Raw genomic sequence first — 16,474 nt, 5'->3', positions numbered from 1 at the left:
AGCCAGGATGGACTAATTGCTAATTCTGATAACCTGGACTAAAAGTGGGAAGTCCTGAATCCTCCAATTAATGAAAAGACATGAGACAGAACCAGTAATTCAGAGGCTGATCATGTGTTGCACTTAGCATGTAGACTATTGGGTTTAGGCTAACAGAAGCCTGGAGGTCTGGAAAGAAAAGTTAGTGGCAAAAAGGATTCCTGAAAAGAGATGGTCCCTGACAGAAAAAAAAAGGCCCAAAAGAAGAATGTGAAGATCTTGGCTGGAGGAACAACCTGGCAAATGGGAGAAGATCCTGAGGACCAGAGATATGCATGGAGGAAAACACCAGGACATGTCCAGGGGCTTTGTCCAGTGAACACCAAGACTGAGAAGCTGCAAAGTATGAACTGATGTGATTTTCTGCCTGACACTGGAAAAGGTAGCTGAGACCTAGTGAGACCTCTGGGTGGGAGAGCATGTGAGATAACTAAGTTGGTAAAAGCTCTAAAATCATTGAATCTTACAAAAGCTCCAGTATTTGGATCCACTACAAGTTGTCATTTACTTTGTCTCATTCATGACAGACACGAGCAGTATCTGCCTCAAGACAGCAAACAAACAAAAAGAAAGCTGGGAAGTGCCTTATGCTATCAATGTTTTGGTTTTTATAGCTACCTTTTTTCTCTGTGCTTTCCCAGGCTTTAGGGAAACCAAATTCAGCTGCGCGTGAATGTGCTTCATGTTTTCTATACAGCTGTCTATCAGGTCAGCTGAAAGACAAAAACCAGTAACACTTATGATTACATTCACAATCAAAAATATTTTATTAAAAAACAAAATACCTTTCTGGCAATGATCTTGTTATCTTCTTGATATCAGGAAATAACAAATGGTTTCTGAGATGAAGTGCGTCTAGTTGAATGCTCTCTAGAAGCAAGAATACATTTGAGTCCTCTTGCAACAAAGTCCCATGAGAGGAATGCCCAAAGAGGGGACTGGTAAGATTGAGAGGGGAAGATGATTTGGGTGGAGAGGAAAACAACTCATTATTCTTCAGGATATCTTCAACAATGCTGCTTAGAAGCGTGAAACTTCAAAAGGTTAGGGCATCCATTTATATTACCCAATCTTTCCTTAAGAACAGCCAATTTGCTGCATCCATGGTGAGACAAAGGAAAGGAACCATTCACGTGACTTAAAAGTGCAAAATGTTGAGTTAGGCTCTTTTCTTTGGATCTAGAGTCTTTAAGTCACTAGAAGGTGATGGAGTGACTACATAAGCGGATAAGGTAAGAGCTACAGATATCATCTGTCTGGACTTCTGTAAGGATTTTGACGCGGTCCTCTACAACGTCCTTCCAAATTGGAGAGTTATGTAATTGACAGGTGGACTGGATGGTGGATGAGGAATTGGTTAGATGGTCACACCTAGAGGGTAGCAGTCAATGGATCAATGTCCAGACACACACTGGTGACAAGTGGTGTCCCTCAGGGATCCATATTGGGACCAGTACTGTTTAATGTCTTCATCAATAACATACTGGGATGGAGTGCGCCCACAGCAAGTTTGCAGGTGACACCAAATTGAGCTGTGCAATTGACAAGCCTGAGGTATTGGATGCCACCCAGAGGGACCTGGACAAGCTCAAGGTCCAGATGGACCTCATGATGTTCAACAAGGTCATGTGCAAGGTGCTGCACTAGGGTTGGGGCAATCCTGAGGGATAAAAGGATTGAGAACAGCTCTGTCAAGATGTAATTAGAGTGCTGCTGAATGAAAGGCTGGACATGGCCTGGCAATGTGCACTCACTGTCTAGAACAGGCCAAGTGCATCATGGACTACATCCAAAGCAGTGTGGCCAGCAGGAGGGAGGAGATTCTGCCCTCTGCCCTGCTCTGGTGAGACCCCACCTGGAACACTGCATCCAGCTCTGGGGTCCTCAGCACAGAAAAGACCTGTTGGAGCAAGTGCAGAGGCAGATCACAATAATACTGAGAGGGATCTAATACATCTGTGAGGACAGGCTGAGAGAGTTGGGATTGTTCAGCCTGGAGAAGAGAATGCTTCAGGAAGACCTGGTTGCAGCCTTCCACTTAAAAGGAGCTCAAAAAAGACGGGGACAAATTTTCCAGCAGGACCTATTGCAATAGGACAAGGGGTAATGGTTTTAAACTAAAAGAGGACAAATTCAGACTAGATATGAGGAAGAAATTTTTTACACTGGAACACGTTGTCCAGAGAGGTGGTGGATGCCCCACCCCTGGAAACATTTAAAGTCAGGTTGGATAGGGCTCTGAGTGACCTGATAAAGTTGAAGTTGTCCCTGATTATTGCAGGGGGGTTAGCCTTTAGGCTAAAGGTTTAAAGGCCTGTTCCAATGCATTCTATGATTCCATGATAATGGGATAATACAAGCTGGAAGAGGCCTCCAGAGGTCATATACCCAACCTCCTGCTCAAAGCAGAGTAAGCTCTAAGCCTGTGGCTTTATGCAGCTGGGTCTTGAGAATGTCCACAGACAGAGACAGCACACTATGTCTAACACTGCTTTACTGCCTTCAAAGAGTAAATGTTTATTTACATGCAGTTTGACTCTCATACTCTCATGTTTCAATTTATGCCCATTATTTTCCACCCTCCTATACCATGCACTGCTGTAACAAACCTGTCACTGACTTCTTCAAATCTCGTAGGTACAAGAAGACTTGTCCTCCCAAAACCTGCTTTTCTTCAGGTTGAACATAAGTCAGTTCCCTCAGCCCCTTCTCAAAGGACACAAAGTGAACACAACCACCCTTATGGCCCTCTGGTGAACTTGCTCCAGTTTGTTGACATTTTCTGTACTGGGCAAAAACTGGATGCACTAGTTTAGATTTAGTCTAACAAGTGGTAACTAGAGGAAAGAATATTTTCCCCATGATCTAATGGCTGTGTTCCTGTTAATACAGCCCAGGATGCTGTTAGTCTTCTCACATTCAGCTTGCTGCCTACCAGGCCCTTTTCAGCTCTCCAGTCAGCCTCTACTGATATAAGGGCTTGTACCTTTTGAGGTGCATGACTTTGCATTTTTAATTTAAAGCAGTCATTAAGAGCCGAACAGGTGATATTAGAGCTACAGATGTCTTTAGAACACTGCTTTGAATCCAAGAAGTCCTCTTCCTCTTTTCTAAGATCTTTGTTGCACAACAAGGATGACTTGAAAGCTGCTCTAGCACAGAATGATGCACTTCCTGCAGTGGAAGTGCCTTCACAGGAAGCAAGATCTTAGATGATCTAGTAGGTCATCAACAGAAGAACAGAAGAAGGGCTGAGTACTGAACCACTACACTGGGAAAGAATGGAAAGCATAAGACTTGAAGTTGAGTTTTCTCCTACTATAGAGATCAGACACTGAGCAGATCTGTCTAAGCTATCTATTTCAGTGTAGTGTAGGTTTAAAAAGTGGAAAAAACAACTGAGAGATGTAAGTTACAGGAAAGCACTCAAGACAAAGTGCACTTGGACTGATCAAAAGGTATGAAATGCATGATACATGAGAAATGCAAACTCACCACTCTCCCCTGCGTTCTAGAGGGCACAAAAAGCCTTTGATTAGAAGTTGGTTTACTACTGTAAAGGGAAGAAGATCTTGCTTAAACTGTAAAATGGGACCGAAGAAACAGAGTCAGGGAAGAACAAAGCTGAGAAAAAGAATTCTTCTCTTGTCCAGGTACAGCCAGAACTGAAAACACAGGGCATATTTTCACCTACGAAAGTATTGGAAGATACTGCCAGTGAAAAATCTCTAGTTTCTAATGGATGAATATGCCATTAGTAGTAAAAGCTAACAGGTCTCTTCTTACTCCAACACAGAGCTGTGACTTCACCACAGGGTTTTAAACTGGCTACAACATAATATTTCATCTGCAGTGGAAAACTTTCGTTATTAATAAGATTTCTTAGTGAAAATCTAAAAAAAACCCTGCCACTGAAACCCAGGTCTTCTGCTTGGAAAAAAAAAAATACAATTTAAAGGTAATATGTGAAACACCTGCAAGCATTTGATTCATAAATCATTTAATGTACATTTTGAAATGCTCACCTTTCAAAGCACATTTCTGGGCATTTTTACTGACAGCTAACAGGGACAGCAGTGCATTTGTAGCAACTTCTTTCAGCCCATCCTTTGAAGATTTTCTTTCACAGACCTAAAAAAATGCAATTTCATTACTGAAATGAAAAAGTGATCATATTAAAAGTAGTATTCATAGCTACAAATAGGTTGTCAGAGTCTATATTTTTATTTGGATGATTTATCACTGTATTCCTATATATATTTCTCCCTCTCTGTATTTATGTTTATAGTTAGTCTGCATTAAAGTGTTTCATTATCTTTTGTAACTAATTTTATTTTTTAAATTAAATCTTTTTCCTTTTGCTCATAAGCTCACTCCCCTTACTCTTTTCTTAACATTCTACATTTCTAAGGCCTAGATTCCAAATCCTGGCATTCCATACTTTTCCTAATATTCAGGAACAGGCTTTGTATTGCAGATAATTTGCTCCTTCAACACAATGAAGATGAAGAGACATTAAATATAGTGAAATTCCATTAAAAAAAATCACTGGTAATTATTTTAGATACTCTTCTAACCAGTGAAAAATGGTAGCTTGTCTTATTTTTGTGAGGCCTTTGTGAGCATCACCACATTTCTAATAACCTAAGTATAATCTCTGTGTTTTCAAAGGAATATTTATTTGGAGTCATATAACAAGATAGTTGAAAGACAAAGAGCAGTCTGTGCTTCAAAGATTATCCACTAGAGAATTCTGTCTATCTAGCAATTTTCCCTAAAATACCATGCCAGTTCTGACATCCAGAATAACAGAAAACAGCATCCATTGCAATCACAAAAATATAGGAAAATAAGAACAGTTGCTGGATCACAGTAAAAAGAAAAACATACTTTAAAGTTAGCCAAAAATACAACATTTTAAGAAAATCTTAATACTTTAGACAGAAATCTCATGAGTACCCATCCATAGGACCTCAGGGATTTTAACTCCACATACACCATATATTAATGGCCTAAAAACTTTTTCAAATTTTCATATGCAATAAAATACTGATGTATGCTCTAATCATTTATTGAAGTGTTCACTGTAACCAGTAGTGAAAAGGTCAAGGAATAAGGACTACTAAGTTAATAACTAGACAAAATCCCAACACTTCATTGATAAAGACAACTGGCACCAAATCAAAGCACCGAAGCATGGACTGGGTTCTGTGTTTATAATCAACAAAAAAGAAATTTACATTTAGACTACAACTGTTTTTATTAGATCTGGTGTGGTATCTCAAATCTAACAGCAACACAAGAACATTCGAAGTAAATTAACTCTTTTTCTGTTCTGATAGGTGATGGTTTCATTTCAAATTAAAAAACTTAGATGTTTGAACACTTAAAGTATAGAAAGCTTAAAGTTTAAACTAATTTACACAAGCCAGGAAAGAAAAAATTGTTGCGTTCCAGCAATCCTGCATAGCCTAAGATGTAGGTTTTGTGATTTATCTACTCAAAGGCTTTTGCCCTATTAAATTGCTAGCTGTTTTTACTTTTTCTTAATATTCATGGAATATTTTAGTAATAAAAACCATATTTCCCTATCAACCTCTTGGGTATTTTCCTGTAAGTATTACGTGGCAGACTAGAACTGATCCAATAATTAACGTGAGTTGTCCTATACCTGTATCTTTTTCCAAAGTTTTAATTTCATCTTTTTATTTTCTAAATTTTATCTTGAACACTAGCAAAATTCCATTCTTTCTTGAAGTATGCTCTTTTATGCATTTTTTCTTACTCTGCAATCAAGAATTACAGTTCATAGTAAAAAAAGAAAATTTACGTCAAGCATAGGGAGCACAAGTAATTAAGAATTAATTAATGATTAACTACTAGTTGAACGAGAAAAACTCTATAAATTTATAATGCCTTGTGCCAACAGATTCTATAGTTTTAAAGTACTATAAAAGTATTAAAATCAGAATGGACACTTTATTCTTTTTTGAAATTATGGTGTATAATAAATTTAAGATGTCCCATAAATCCAAAGCAGACCCAGCTTTGTTAGTCTGCACCTACTGTGAGTTAGCTGAAGGGGAAATCAAAGCCTTTCTAAACACTGTAAGTTTTATATCTAGGGCCAAAATCTGAGAATTTATGTATACATTAAGATTTCCTTATTAATTTTATTTCTGATCTTAAACACATGTACACAAGGATTAACACGTACATACGCAAAACAATCAAAGCCTTTCAAAGTCAGCACGTGCACTTACTCTATGTCTTATGATAATGAATACCAATTTGAGACCTGGTCTACTAATATTCACACCTGCACACTGGGTATTAAATTAGCATTTGCCACGGCATATATCAGGTATTCTGTAGATTTTATGTATTTAGGATGATTAATGGGGATGACTGTTTGTTTGAGAAATCTCTCATCCTTTTCTCTATTAGCAAATTATTTGCTTGACTGCTTCTCTTTAAGAGTGGTTCTCCTGAAGAAAGTCCATATTTAAATTTTTTGTGTTGTTTTTCCATTTTTTATGGTGGTTTTGCTTAGGTGTTTGTTGTTTTAATAGCTCAGTTTACATCCCACGGGGTCCTCATTCCACTGTCCTTACAATGACCACCATGAGGGGGTGTAAATAAATACATGTACTTTGATCTAAAAAACTGAAGCTGTTTCTTTCCTAATTCTGTTATCTTTTTTGGGAGATCATAGCAGCTATGTAAGCACCCAGAGAGCATAGGCTATCTTTTGAACTCTTTTATGAACAAAATGCAATGCCTATCTACATCTCTGAACAGTTAAAAAGCATGTTAAAAGCTGGTATCTCTTCCAATACTCAAACTATGTCTGATGTCCTTTCATTGACCTGGCTGCAGTTCATTTTTCATTGCATCAACTTTTTCTGCTGTCACTGTAAGAATCATCCCCTTTTGTTGGCAGGTATGTACACGTGTATGAAAATAAGCAGTTATGTACATTTGTATGAAAACAGAGGAATGTTACGTTTCTTTATCAGACATACTCTCATGCAACCACACTTTTTGTGCCCAGAGCCAAGGAGTTTTGTTTCAGGCACATATGCAAGCATTAAATACAAAAACCTAGCAGGATATTTAGTAAGCTGTGGGATTTGAATGAAGTCCCCCTGTTTTGCTTGAGTCCCTGAAAATAATGTCATCACAGGAAAATGCTGTGCACTGAAATTATCTGAAATTAGTTGCCAAAACCAGAGAATTGCAGTTTCAGTGGCCTGTAGAGTGACCAAGAAAGACCGTCTGGGGAAGTTTTTCCTCCCTGAAAGACAGCAAGTTCTCAGTGGACAGAATACCATGCCCCAATAGATATGATAAAGCCACAGTGCTGCAACAGAGCAGCAAAGGAACACAGTGTTTGTGACAAATACCAGGACAAGTCTTGGTAGGAGTAAGGTTATTCTTCAAGAATTCAGCATCCATAGGAAGAAAGGAGATGAATGCTAAGAGAGCATTCTTTTGGTCACACCATCCAATATATGACCAATAAATGTAAAAAAAATACGTTTTACACAGCAAAATAGTACTAAGGTACTTATTTAAAAAATAGTTCTAAGACAATGACTTATAGAAATCATAAGTTACATTATATAAAATGTGCATCATTCAGAAAAAACACTACACTTCTAATCATAGATCACTGTGACTGTTACAGTGACAACTGCACATAATTTAAAGAAGGACAATAAGTATATAGATAAAGGACTAAGTTGTGAGGGAAAAAAATTAGACACGGATTTCACATATAACTTTGCTTACTACTAAGTGACAGAAGACAATTTACCAATCCGTAAATAAGGGAAGGATTAAATATAAAGAACGTAAAAGAATAAAAAATGCAAAAATATATCCTGCAATCACATTGTCCAATTTTAAATACCTGAATAATTAATGCAGTAAGTTGAGTTACTGGTGCCTGGCATCCTTCAGTGTGATCCAGAAGAAAGCTAATAGTTGGATTCTGACACACACTCTGTTTATCCTGGAGCTGTTTTCTTCCTTCCTCATTCAAAAGGACAGAGAGGAACTGTAAACTAGCCACATATAAAGCAGGATATGTGGTAGACAGATGAATACAATCAGAAATGGTATCTAAAAGGTTAGACAAAAAAATTAAAATTTTTACATTTCATTATGAATAAAGCTCAAGTATACTTTAGAACACAGAAAGATTTATCAAAGAAAGCATGTGAACCCAGAAGCAGTTACACTGTGCACTGCCCGAGGAATTCTACAAATTATATGCATCTAAGAAGTCTTAAAAAAAACCTAAGAAAGAAAAGTTTGAGTTTTATAAGGGTGGAATGAATTAATTTCTCTGCATTCATTTTACTATAAAACAAAAAAGCAATCTCCATTTTACTCAAATCACTCATTTATTCAGTAATTTTTTGAACTCTCCTCACTTTGTCAGCAGCTTACATCATAAAACAAACAGTATCCATTAGCTACTTTATTTGCAACTGGAGATCACTAGATCTCTTAACATGCACAAGCTTGTCTGGACTATGTTCATACTCCAGTATTGAAGCACTTCACAGAATCTTACCTAGCTATGCAAGTAACTAACATAAGAATAATTAAAATATAAAGAAACAAACAAACCCCTGTATAATAATCTTGAATTCTTATGTCTCTTATCTCCCCTCAAAACTTTGCTTTCCTTTATGCAAGGTATTTAAAAAAACAGAAGGGAAAAAATTGAAGTGCTAATGGATCATTTCACAAATGCTACATTGGTTAAGGTTTACAACTAAAATCACTAATCCATACATGTGAAGAAAACAAAACAAGCCAGTCAAGCTCTGGAGACATTTGGTTTTCATTGTGGATATCTCATTAGTAATTACTCAATAGCATCTAAACAGGAATGACTCTCTTTTCTATTTGTTTATTAGTTGCTAGGGAAAAAACCATCCAGGAATAGTCATTACCAATTATTGCTGCACAGTGATTTGCAAGGGCTGCTGTCACAGATGGAAAAGATATCTGGCCACTTTTCCACAGTAATGTAGCTAGAAAGCTGAAGAAGTCTACCCATGTTTCATAAAGTACAGACGTTAACTCGGTATCTGCAAAGATAATACAGAAAAAAAAAAATCAAACTGTTTGTGCACAAACCTGGAAAGCTGAGCCTGACCACACCTGTCCATTTACGTGAAGGTGGTAGGTAAATGAAGACCTGCCTCCGTCTGGTTATAAAGTGAACAAAGTACATCATTACCTAACCCATCTTTGGGGCGTATGGTGAGAATCTTGAAGGTATTCCCCAAGAGAGGTTTCAACAGTTCATCCTGGCTTACAAGATGAGAGTCCACCAATAAACATGATTTTAGAAGCCTGGACACAGATGACATGTACTGAAGTAGTAACAAGACCTGTTAAATATTTGTAGAAAGGTATCAAATAAAGCCATATATTTACACCTTCCACATTATTTTAAATTTACTCACATGACATCAACCAATTCATAACATCTTGAATTAATATACAGCACTTAAAATAAATAATGGGACATAAAATTAAAAATGTTTCTCTTAATTTTTACTGTAGAAGATGAAACAGAAACCTTAGTCTGGAAACATATGTGTGCAATCAATTTTCTCATAACAAAGCAAAAGTTCCTTGTGCAAAGGTCATGACTCTTGCTACATGTACAGCAGCATACTCATTGGAAGCCCACAAAGAAAAACATAAAAATGGTCATTAATACTGAGGAATACATCTGTCTTCCTAGAAACAGAAACTGACATATTTATTTACTCTTGTAAGTTTTCTGCAGAAACACATTTCTTTAATTAGAGGAGTAATTTTCTTCAACATAAATTTGAATGCAGAGCAGCAGAAGCTATGAAAGGCTGCTATGTCATGAAACAGTAAGTTCTACATATTGTATATACAGAGATAAATTTGATTAAAAGGTAGTTCTATCAGCAGTAACACTATATGGTTTGCATACATCAAAATTAGTTGAGAACTATGTAAGTGTCTGCAGGATCACAGACAAGGCAAAGCAGCCAGGTTTGTTATAGACAATAAACATCCAATGTGTCAGTAACTATATCTGGCTCATGTTGGGGTCCCTCCCCCTGCCATGTAGCCCTGGGAGAGGAGCCCCAGGGGAGGCACGGGGTTTCCCTGCCCCTGGTCAGCCTCATTCCCCATTGGTTGTTCTGTGTTTCCCTGCGCAGGCAAGGACCCTCAGGTCCCGTGATTGCCGCAGTTCCTCCGCAGATCCCGGCCATGCAGCTGGAGAAATAAACATCTCTGAAACATCTATCAAGAATCTGTCCATAGATATTTCTTTTCCACGGGCCTTGTTGTCTGATACATGTGTTGCAGTATCTGCTCATACTTCAGTAACAAACAAAAAAATTCTATTATATAATTTCTTCAACGGCTAAACTTAACTTTTACTTTCTAAAGACAATTAATTTTCAGTTTGGTCATCCTAATTATAGTTCTAACACAGAAATTAATTCTTCTACATTGAATAAAATGGTTTATTTTCACTTAAGCTTTGTCAAAAGCACAAAGATTCACATGAATGCCTATAGCAGTTTGTCTGGACTACGTTAATGAACATAAATTAGGCTAACATAATTAAATGCATAACTTCAAAAAAATTAGACAGTAACAAATGCTTCTCTAACCTGAGCTTTTACATGTTCTGTATGACATCGATGACCCAATGGAGCTTTCAGTTCCAAGATACATCTTTCAACCAGACTAGCACTTACAAGACTAAAACAAAATAAATTGGTTAGAAATACAGTTAAATAATTAAATGTTCTATTAACTTAACATTTCAGAGAAGAGAAAAATATAAATAAACAGAGAAAAAATAAGGTAAGACGCAATTACTGGTAAATCCCATTATTTTAAGAAAGTCTATGGCAACTATAGTAACAGTAAGTTGCTTCAAAATAGCTAGACTAATATAAATTCCAATAGCTGTTACTGTACTGGCAAAAATAAATTTTTCCTATTTGATTTCTTATTTTCTTTCCTCTAGAAGAATAAACAGCTCTATGATAATATAAGCTGTATTCACATGAGGGTCGTTGGGGGCTTTTGTCTGTGTTTCATTTTTTCCATTAATTGCACTACGTAGAGCAACTACAAGTGCTCTTGAAAACTTTTACCAAAAAATGAACTAGTTTTTCATGCTGCACTTCAGGACTCCCAAACATGTTTTACAGACAAAAGAATTTGCTATAATGGAAGTGGAAACATGGAATAAAATCTGAAGACTTCATTGAAGTGGTTACTCCTTTTAAGAAGAAGTAAAACACTAGGATCTATCAGGCAAATTTGGCAAGTTCTATTTACTCTCTTTTAGTGTGAGAACCCTTGGCTCATCTTCAAAATATTTCATATAATTCAAAGAAGAAAATCATAAAATGAGCTGAAATGATCTGTAATTCCAAATACTTGACAAGAACCTAAAACATCATGAGAAGAACACAGTAGTCCTGTATAAGACATAGACCACAAATGGAATCACTGACTACCTATTCTGTGAAAAAAAAGAAATCGTTTTGATTCTTTTCATCAGCTGATTGTATTTTTTTTTAAAAAAAAAAGCAATTTTGAACACTTTAGGAGCAAGAAGTGATCAATATGTTTAACAGTTTTAGCAAGAAACATGGGTAGATCTCATTCAAAGATTTTTTAAACCTCTATCACTACACCTTGTTTGTAGTTCAACAGTTATTGATCTCATACCTGCTGAGAGTTGTTAGCAAATGTGTTTGTTGAAGAGCAATTCCAGTATCTTTTGGCATGACAACCAGCAAATTGTGCAGAAGGCTGCAAACAGCTGACAAAAGGGCAGGTGTGACTACAGCACGTTGTTTAGACAGAGCAGCAGACATGGGAGAATCATGTTCACTTGGAGATTCTGTTATGGTTGTATCACTTTGACCTAGAGTGTGTTGAATAAAAAAAAGCAACCAAAACAACCAAAATATTAAATTACAGTAGTTACATAAAACAAATTTATTTATATTTTTCATAAAACATCCAAGTCCTCTCTATATTTAAACTGTATATTCAGGAATGAATGCAAAAAAAAGAAGAAATCAGATATAGGAAGTAGTTCTGAAATAAAATGCTTCTTCTACCAGGCATTAAATAAAGATAAGTAGCAAATTTGGAAAGACACAAATTCCCAGTCCTTTCTTTAAAAGAATAATATTTTTATTGGCACATAGCTCTCACTACATACATGATTATAAATATATTTTTTATATTATATTAGTTTTTATCTATCTACATATAAAGAGAATTATATACACATCTTTGTGTATGTGTGTGCATGCACACTCCTGTGGGCACGTATGTATATGACAGCTACACCATGAGTGATGTGCTGAAAACGTGACTAGATGCCAGGAAGAGAACCTAAGTCTTGAGTTACATTTCAGCAGTACCATTTTCACTTGCTTCTGTCAAATTTAATATGAAAGAACGTGTTTAATGTTTGTCTTCTAAAACAACCACTAGGAGCATCAGCTGCTCCAGCAACATGCAAGCTGTACAACGTACAGCATGAACAAATACTGAAATATGGGCAGGTGAATACACTGTATTTAGCATTAGGTACACAACTCAAGCTTGACTTGCCTTGTGCAGTAAGCCGATCAACTACAGTTTCAGGAATAAAACTGGCTGAACTTGGAACTGTTGCCTGAAGCTCAGTAACACTCCCCAGTGATGGTGATGCAGACAGAATCTAGAAAGTCATAAAAAGGAAACTAGTTGATTCCAGCTTTTACGGACTAGTCTTCTATTTATATTCTGCTTGGGAAGGGGGAACAACCCATCATGACCAACAAAACCAAATATGATGTAAATATTACTGTTCAAAATCAATTTGATTAAATTTTGTCCTTGTCCACTGTGTGTGCGTATATATATGATAAATATCCAATAATTGAAACTGTTAAAAGATGGGCAATATGAACAGTCTGAAACACTTCAGTTGAAAACTGATCAATGCCCATGTTACTGAAAATTCCTTCTCTTCATCCTTCTTTTTCATCCATATAATCGACTCAACCTACATTTGGATAAAGATAGAAAGACATTACTGAAGCATTTAAACTCAAATTTTTCATGGATTATTTGCTCTACTGAGAACATGAACACTTGTCCCTTTGTACCAGAACACACTCAGATAAAAATATCACACTTACATTTGTGATCAGTCAAAGTTGATGTCCCTGAGTCTTTCTGACTCTGGGTACTTTTCTTAACCTTAATCCCGTGATCCTTATATATATTCATTGCATAGTGAAAATATGAGATGTTTAAATGACAGTAGATAACTTTACTGACATAATACCATGCTCCTCCTACCAATTTTTCATTATTTACATTATGAATTTTGTGTGTTTTCAAAAGTTCTTAATGCTCTTGCTACTGTGTTTAAAACCACAAGCCTGAAATCAGAAGACCAAGAGTGTCCAGCTAAATTATGTGTTTTTGTGAAACAAGACCTGTAACCTGTTTCAGAGCATAGGACAAGTATCTATCATGTCAAGTCACTCTTTCACTTCTGGTTTTTATTTTCTCAATGGACAATTCACATCAGACAACTTTCTTCAAGAGTGTCACTATATGGAGCAAAGAATACAGGAAGTGGGGGAATCCAAATAAATCCCAGCAGAGTTACAACCTGAAGAAGGGTGTTATTAGAATTTTCTTCACAGGGAGCTTTCTAAGGAAGACTGAAATATTTCAAAGGTTTGGGGTTTTTTTTAAAGGTTTATTAGAATAACATCTGGAATATATTTTTACCCAAGGAAATGGTTAAAAGTGACTTAACAGACAAAAAGGGTGCAGGGAAGGAAATCACAGATCACTCTCTTCCTAGCTATTGTATCCTTGCAACCTCCATGTTGTAACTTCCTTTTCTCCCCCATTTCCCTCTGGTCTCTCACTGTTGTTCATCCTACAGTCTTGAGTCTTTCTTGTCAAGCCTGCTCAGCTGTTCCTCAAGAAAAGTCAGAGGGTTATTGTAACACATAAAACAAACTACTGTAAGATTTGGGGGTGTGTCCAAAACCCAGAATTCACATAGAGCTTGGATCACATAAACACTAGGATGATGCTTGGCTAAATAATTTTCTTATTAGCAAAATGCAGTACCAAACTGTACTGAGTGACTGAAATTCAAATTCTATTTTGATTTCACAAATAAAAAGCATATTTTCCAATTAAAATAAGGTATTTAAAGTTTTATGCTTGCTAATTTAAATAATTATTAAAATCCATTACTTATATCAAACCAATCGATCTTAACACATGGCAAATTCTGCATTTATTCAGCACTATACTTCAATTCCAAGCATTCTCATAGGTGTCAAAAACCATAACTCTTTTCCCTAAACAGTGCAAGCCCAAAATGTAACTTCTAACAGTCCATATAGTTCTTCTGAAACAAGTAAAACCCGAAAAGGACTTTAACTATACTGAGATTCATCTTACAGATATTATTATGAATTATACAACCTTTCACATATTAGTAAACAGTATTGGCTACCCCATACAACTGTTCTTTTGCTATCTTCTACAGTTCTCTAAACACTTTGGGCAAGAAAATAAAAAGAAGTTCTCAGTTATGTTAAAAAAAAAAAAATGCAAAAGCTTTATCTAGTTAGAAAAATATCATTATTGATAATTGCTTCACAGTGGGAAATAGATTAAACCCATAAATTTTCTGCTATCATAACAGAAAACATACATTCACACAAGTTGTTTCCACATTGTTCCACCTTCCAGGAAAAAAAAAAGATATTACCACTTTTATAAATCACCTTTGATAAGGATGAACTGGAAGTCTGGGACACTGGACACAAGTATTTAGTAAAGGATATTTACTACTGCCACCATATTGCTCCTGGGAGCAATGAAGCATTGTGTTCCTTAACAGTGAAACTTTAGAAGGGGGTATAATAGGGGAAAAGGTTCTCTGTGTGTGGAGAGGGAGATGACAACTGCAGATTAGAACTAATTCAAAAGAATACAAAAATTGTCAGAGTGGAAACATAGGAGAAATGTGAGGGTTTTGCCATTTTTATCTACCAGATAGGAATAAAAGCTCTTTTCTTAACCTCTAGTACAAAAATCCCTGTGGCATTGCTTTAATAGGCTTGCAGTGATTAATTCTATTCAGTTCTCTTTTCAGAGGTTTAAATCACTTAACTGTATAGCACTCTGGTAACCACGGTTCCAGAAAATAAAGCACACATTTTTATAAAAAATAGCAAGAAGATTTCATAGGAAAGAATGGCCATGACTTAAAGCTGTCTGGGAACTGTCTGTAGATCTTTAGCCCAAATAATTTTTAGCTCAAGTTTTTTTAAGAACTGCTCATTTTGCTAAGATGTCCTGGACACAGGACAGCCCCAACATATTTATGCAGTGTAAAGCAAGGTGGTATCTCCACGCAGATTGGTGATCTCTTGTCATACGTACTGAACACAAACCAAACATGATGGTTAAAACAAGAGTAAGGATTTGTCTCCTCTAATGATAACCTGAGTTAACGTTTAAACTATTTATTCTATAAAAGACCAAGATTATTAATCATGTCAGAACTGGCCTTTTTGCAGTATCCACATTTCAGTTCACAGAAAAATAAAGATGAATTTGACAAAAACGTGTAATCCACTGGGATCTTAAAGGCACAAAATACAGTCCACACGAGTTAACACAGAACAGACAATCCAGTTCTGCTGTCTTTTTCTATTACATTGAATCATTGATTTAATCCCTGCATAACTATTCTTTACTGCATAAAATGAGCAAAATTTTACTTATGGTCTCTGCGAAATTTGTGACACTCTTTTTAATTTTCTCGATTTTTCTTTCTGCAAATTTGGGGAAAATAACTGGGGATGTAGAAAAAAAGATGAAGCCAAAAAGTAATTTAGTTGCAACTTTCAGTTAAGGTCATATGACCCTATGTGAAATCAGCTCATGATAGCAGACATCTCAAATAAAGCACTAGCTACATGAAATTGGAAAGCAGAGAAAACTAACAGCATGTTAGCAGTAGGAATAGATATGGACATACCTAGATCAACCTTCTTTTTTTTAAATGTTATTAAAATATCAGAGAATAGTTTTCAATAGAAACAATTCCACTTGGTTTGATTGCACATTCTCTCTTGTGGGTGTTTTCATCCAATCTGTGCAATGCACCTAAAACACATTTCTCCCTTCAATAAGACCTGCAGATTCCTTTCCATATGTGATGGGGAAAGCACGCCATCTCGTGGGCTTGGAGTAACAATATATTCCTGGCACCATCACCATCCAACATTTAGCAACAAACTGCTAAAAACTTTTTGTAATGACTTCATAACTATATTTCTTTACTCATACATGA

The 16,474-nt window shown here is 36.2% G+C and overlaps 1 protein-coding gene across 6 annotated transcripts in view; it reads right to left on the bottom strand.

The window, feature by feature from the left end:
- RTTN (rotatin) overlaps window positions 1-16,474 on the bottom strand; it is a 79,576-nt gene that overhangs the window by 12,520 nt on the left and 50,582 nt on the right. For all 6 annotated transcript variants that reach the window (XM_069004353.1, XM_069004356.1, XM_069004357.1 and 3 more), the window contains 8 exons: window positions 12,703-12,811; window positions 11,803-12,001; window positions 10,728-10,818; window positions 9,299-9,452; window positions 9,009-9,146; window positions 7,955-8,166; window positions 4,065-4,170; window positions 658-752 (listed from right to left, as the gene is read on the bottom strand). In XM_069004353.1, coding sequence (XP_068860454.1) covers window positions 658-752; window positions 4,065-4,170; window positions 7,955-8,166; window positions 9,009-9,146; window positions 9,299-9,452; window positions 10,728-10,818; window positions 11,803-12,001; window positions 12,703-12,811 — 1,104 coding nt within the window. The remainder of the gene's footprint in view (window positions 1-657; window positions 753-4,064; window positions 4,171-7,954; window positions 8,167-9,008; window positions 9,147-9,298; window positions 9,453-10,727; window positions 10,819-11,802; window positions 12,002-12,702; window positions 12,812-16,474) is intronic.

Source organism: Aphelocoma coerulescens, chromosome 2 (genome assembly GCF_041296385.1).
Source record: "Aphelocoma coerulescens isolate FSJ_1873_10779 chromosome 2, UR_Acoe_1.0, whole genome shotgun sequence".
NCBI lineage: Eukaryota > Metazoa > Chordata > Aves > Passeriformes > Corvidae > Aphelocoma > Aphelocoma coerulescens.
The sequence above is the reverse complement of the archived record's forward strand: the minus strand, read 5'-3'. Positions and strand labels throughout refer to the sequence as shown.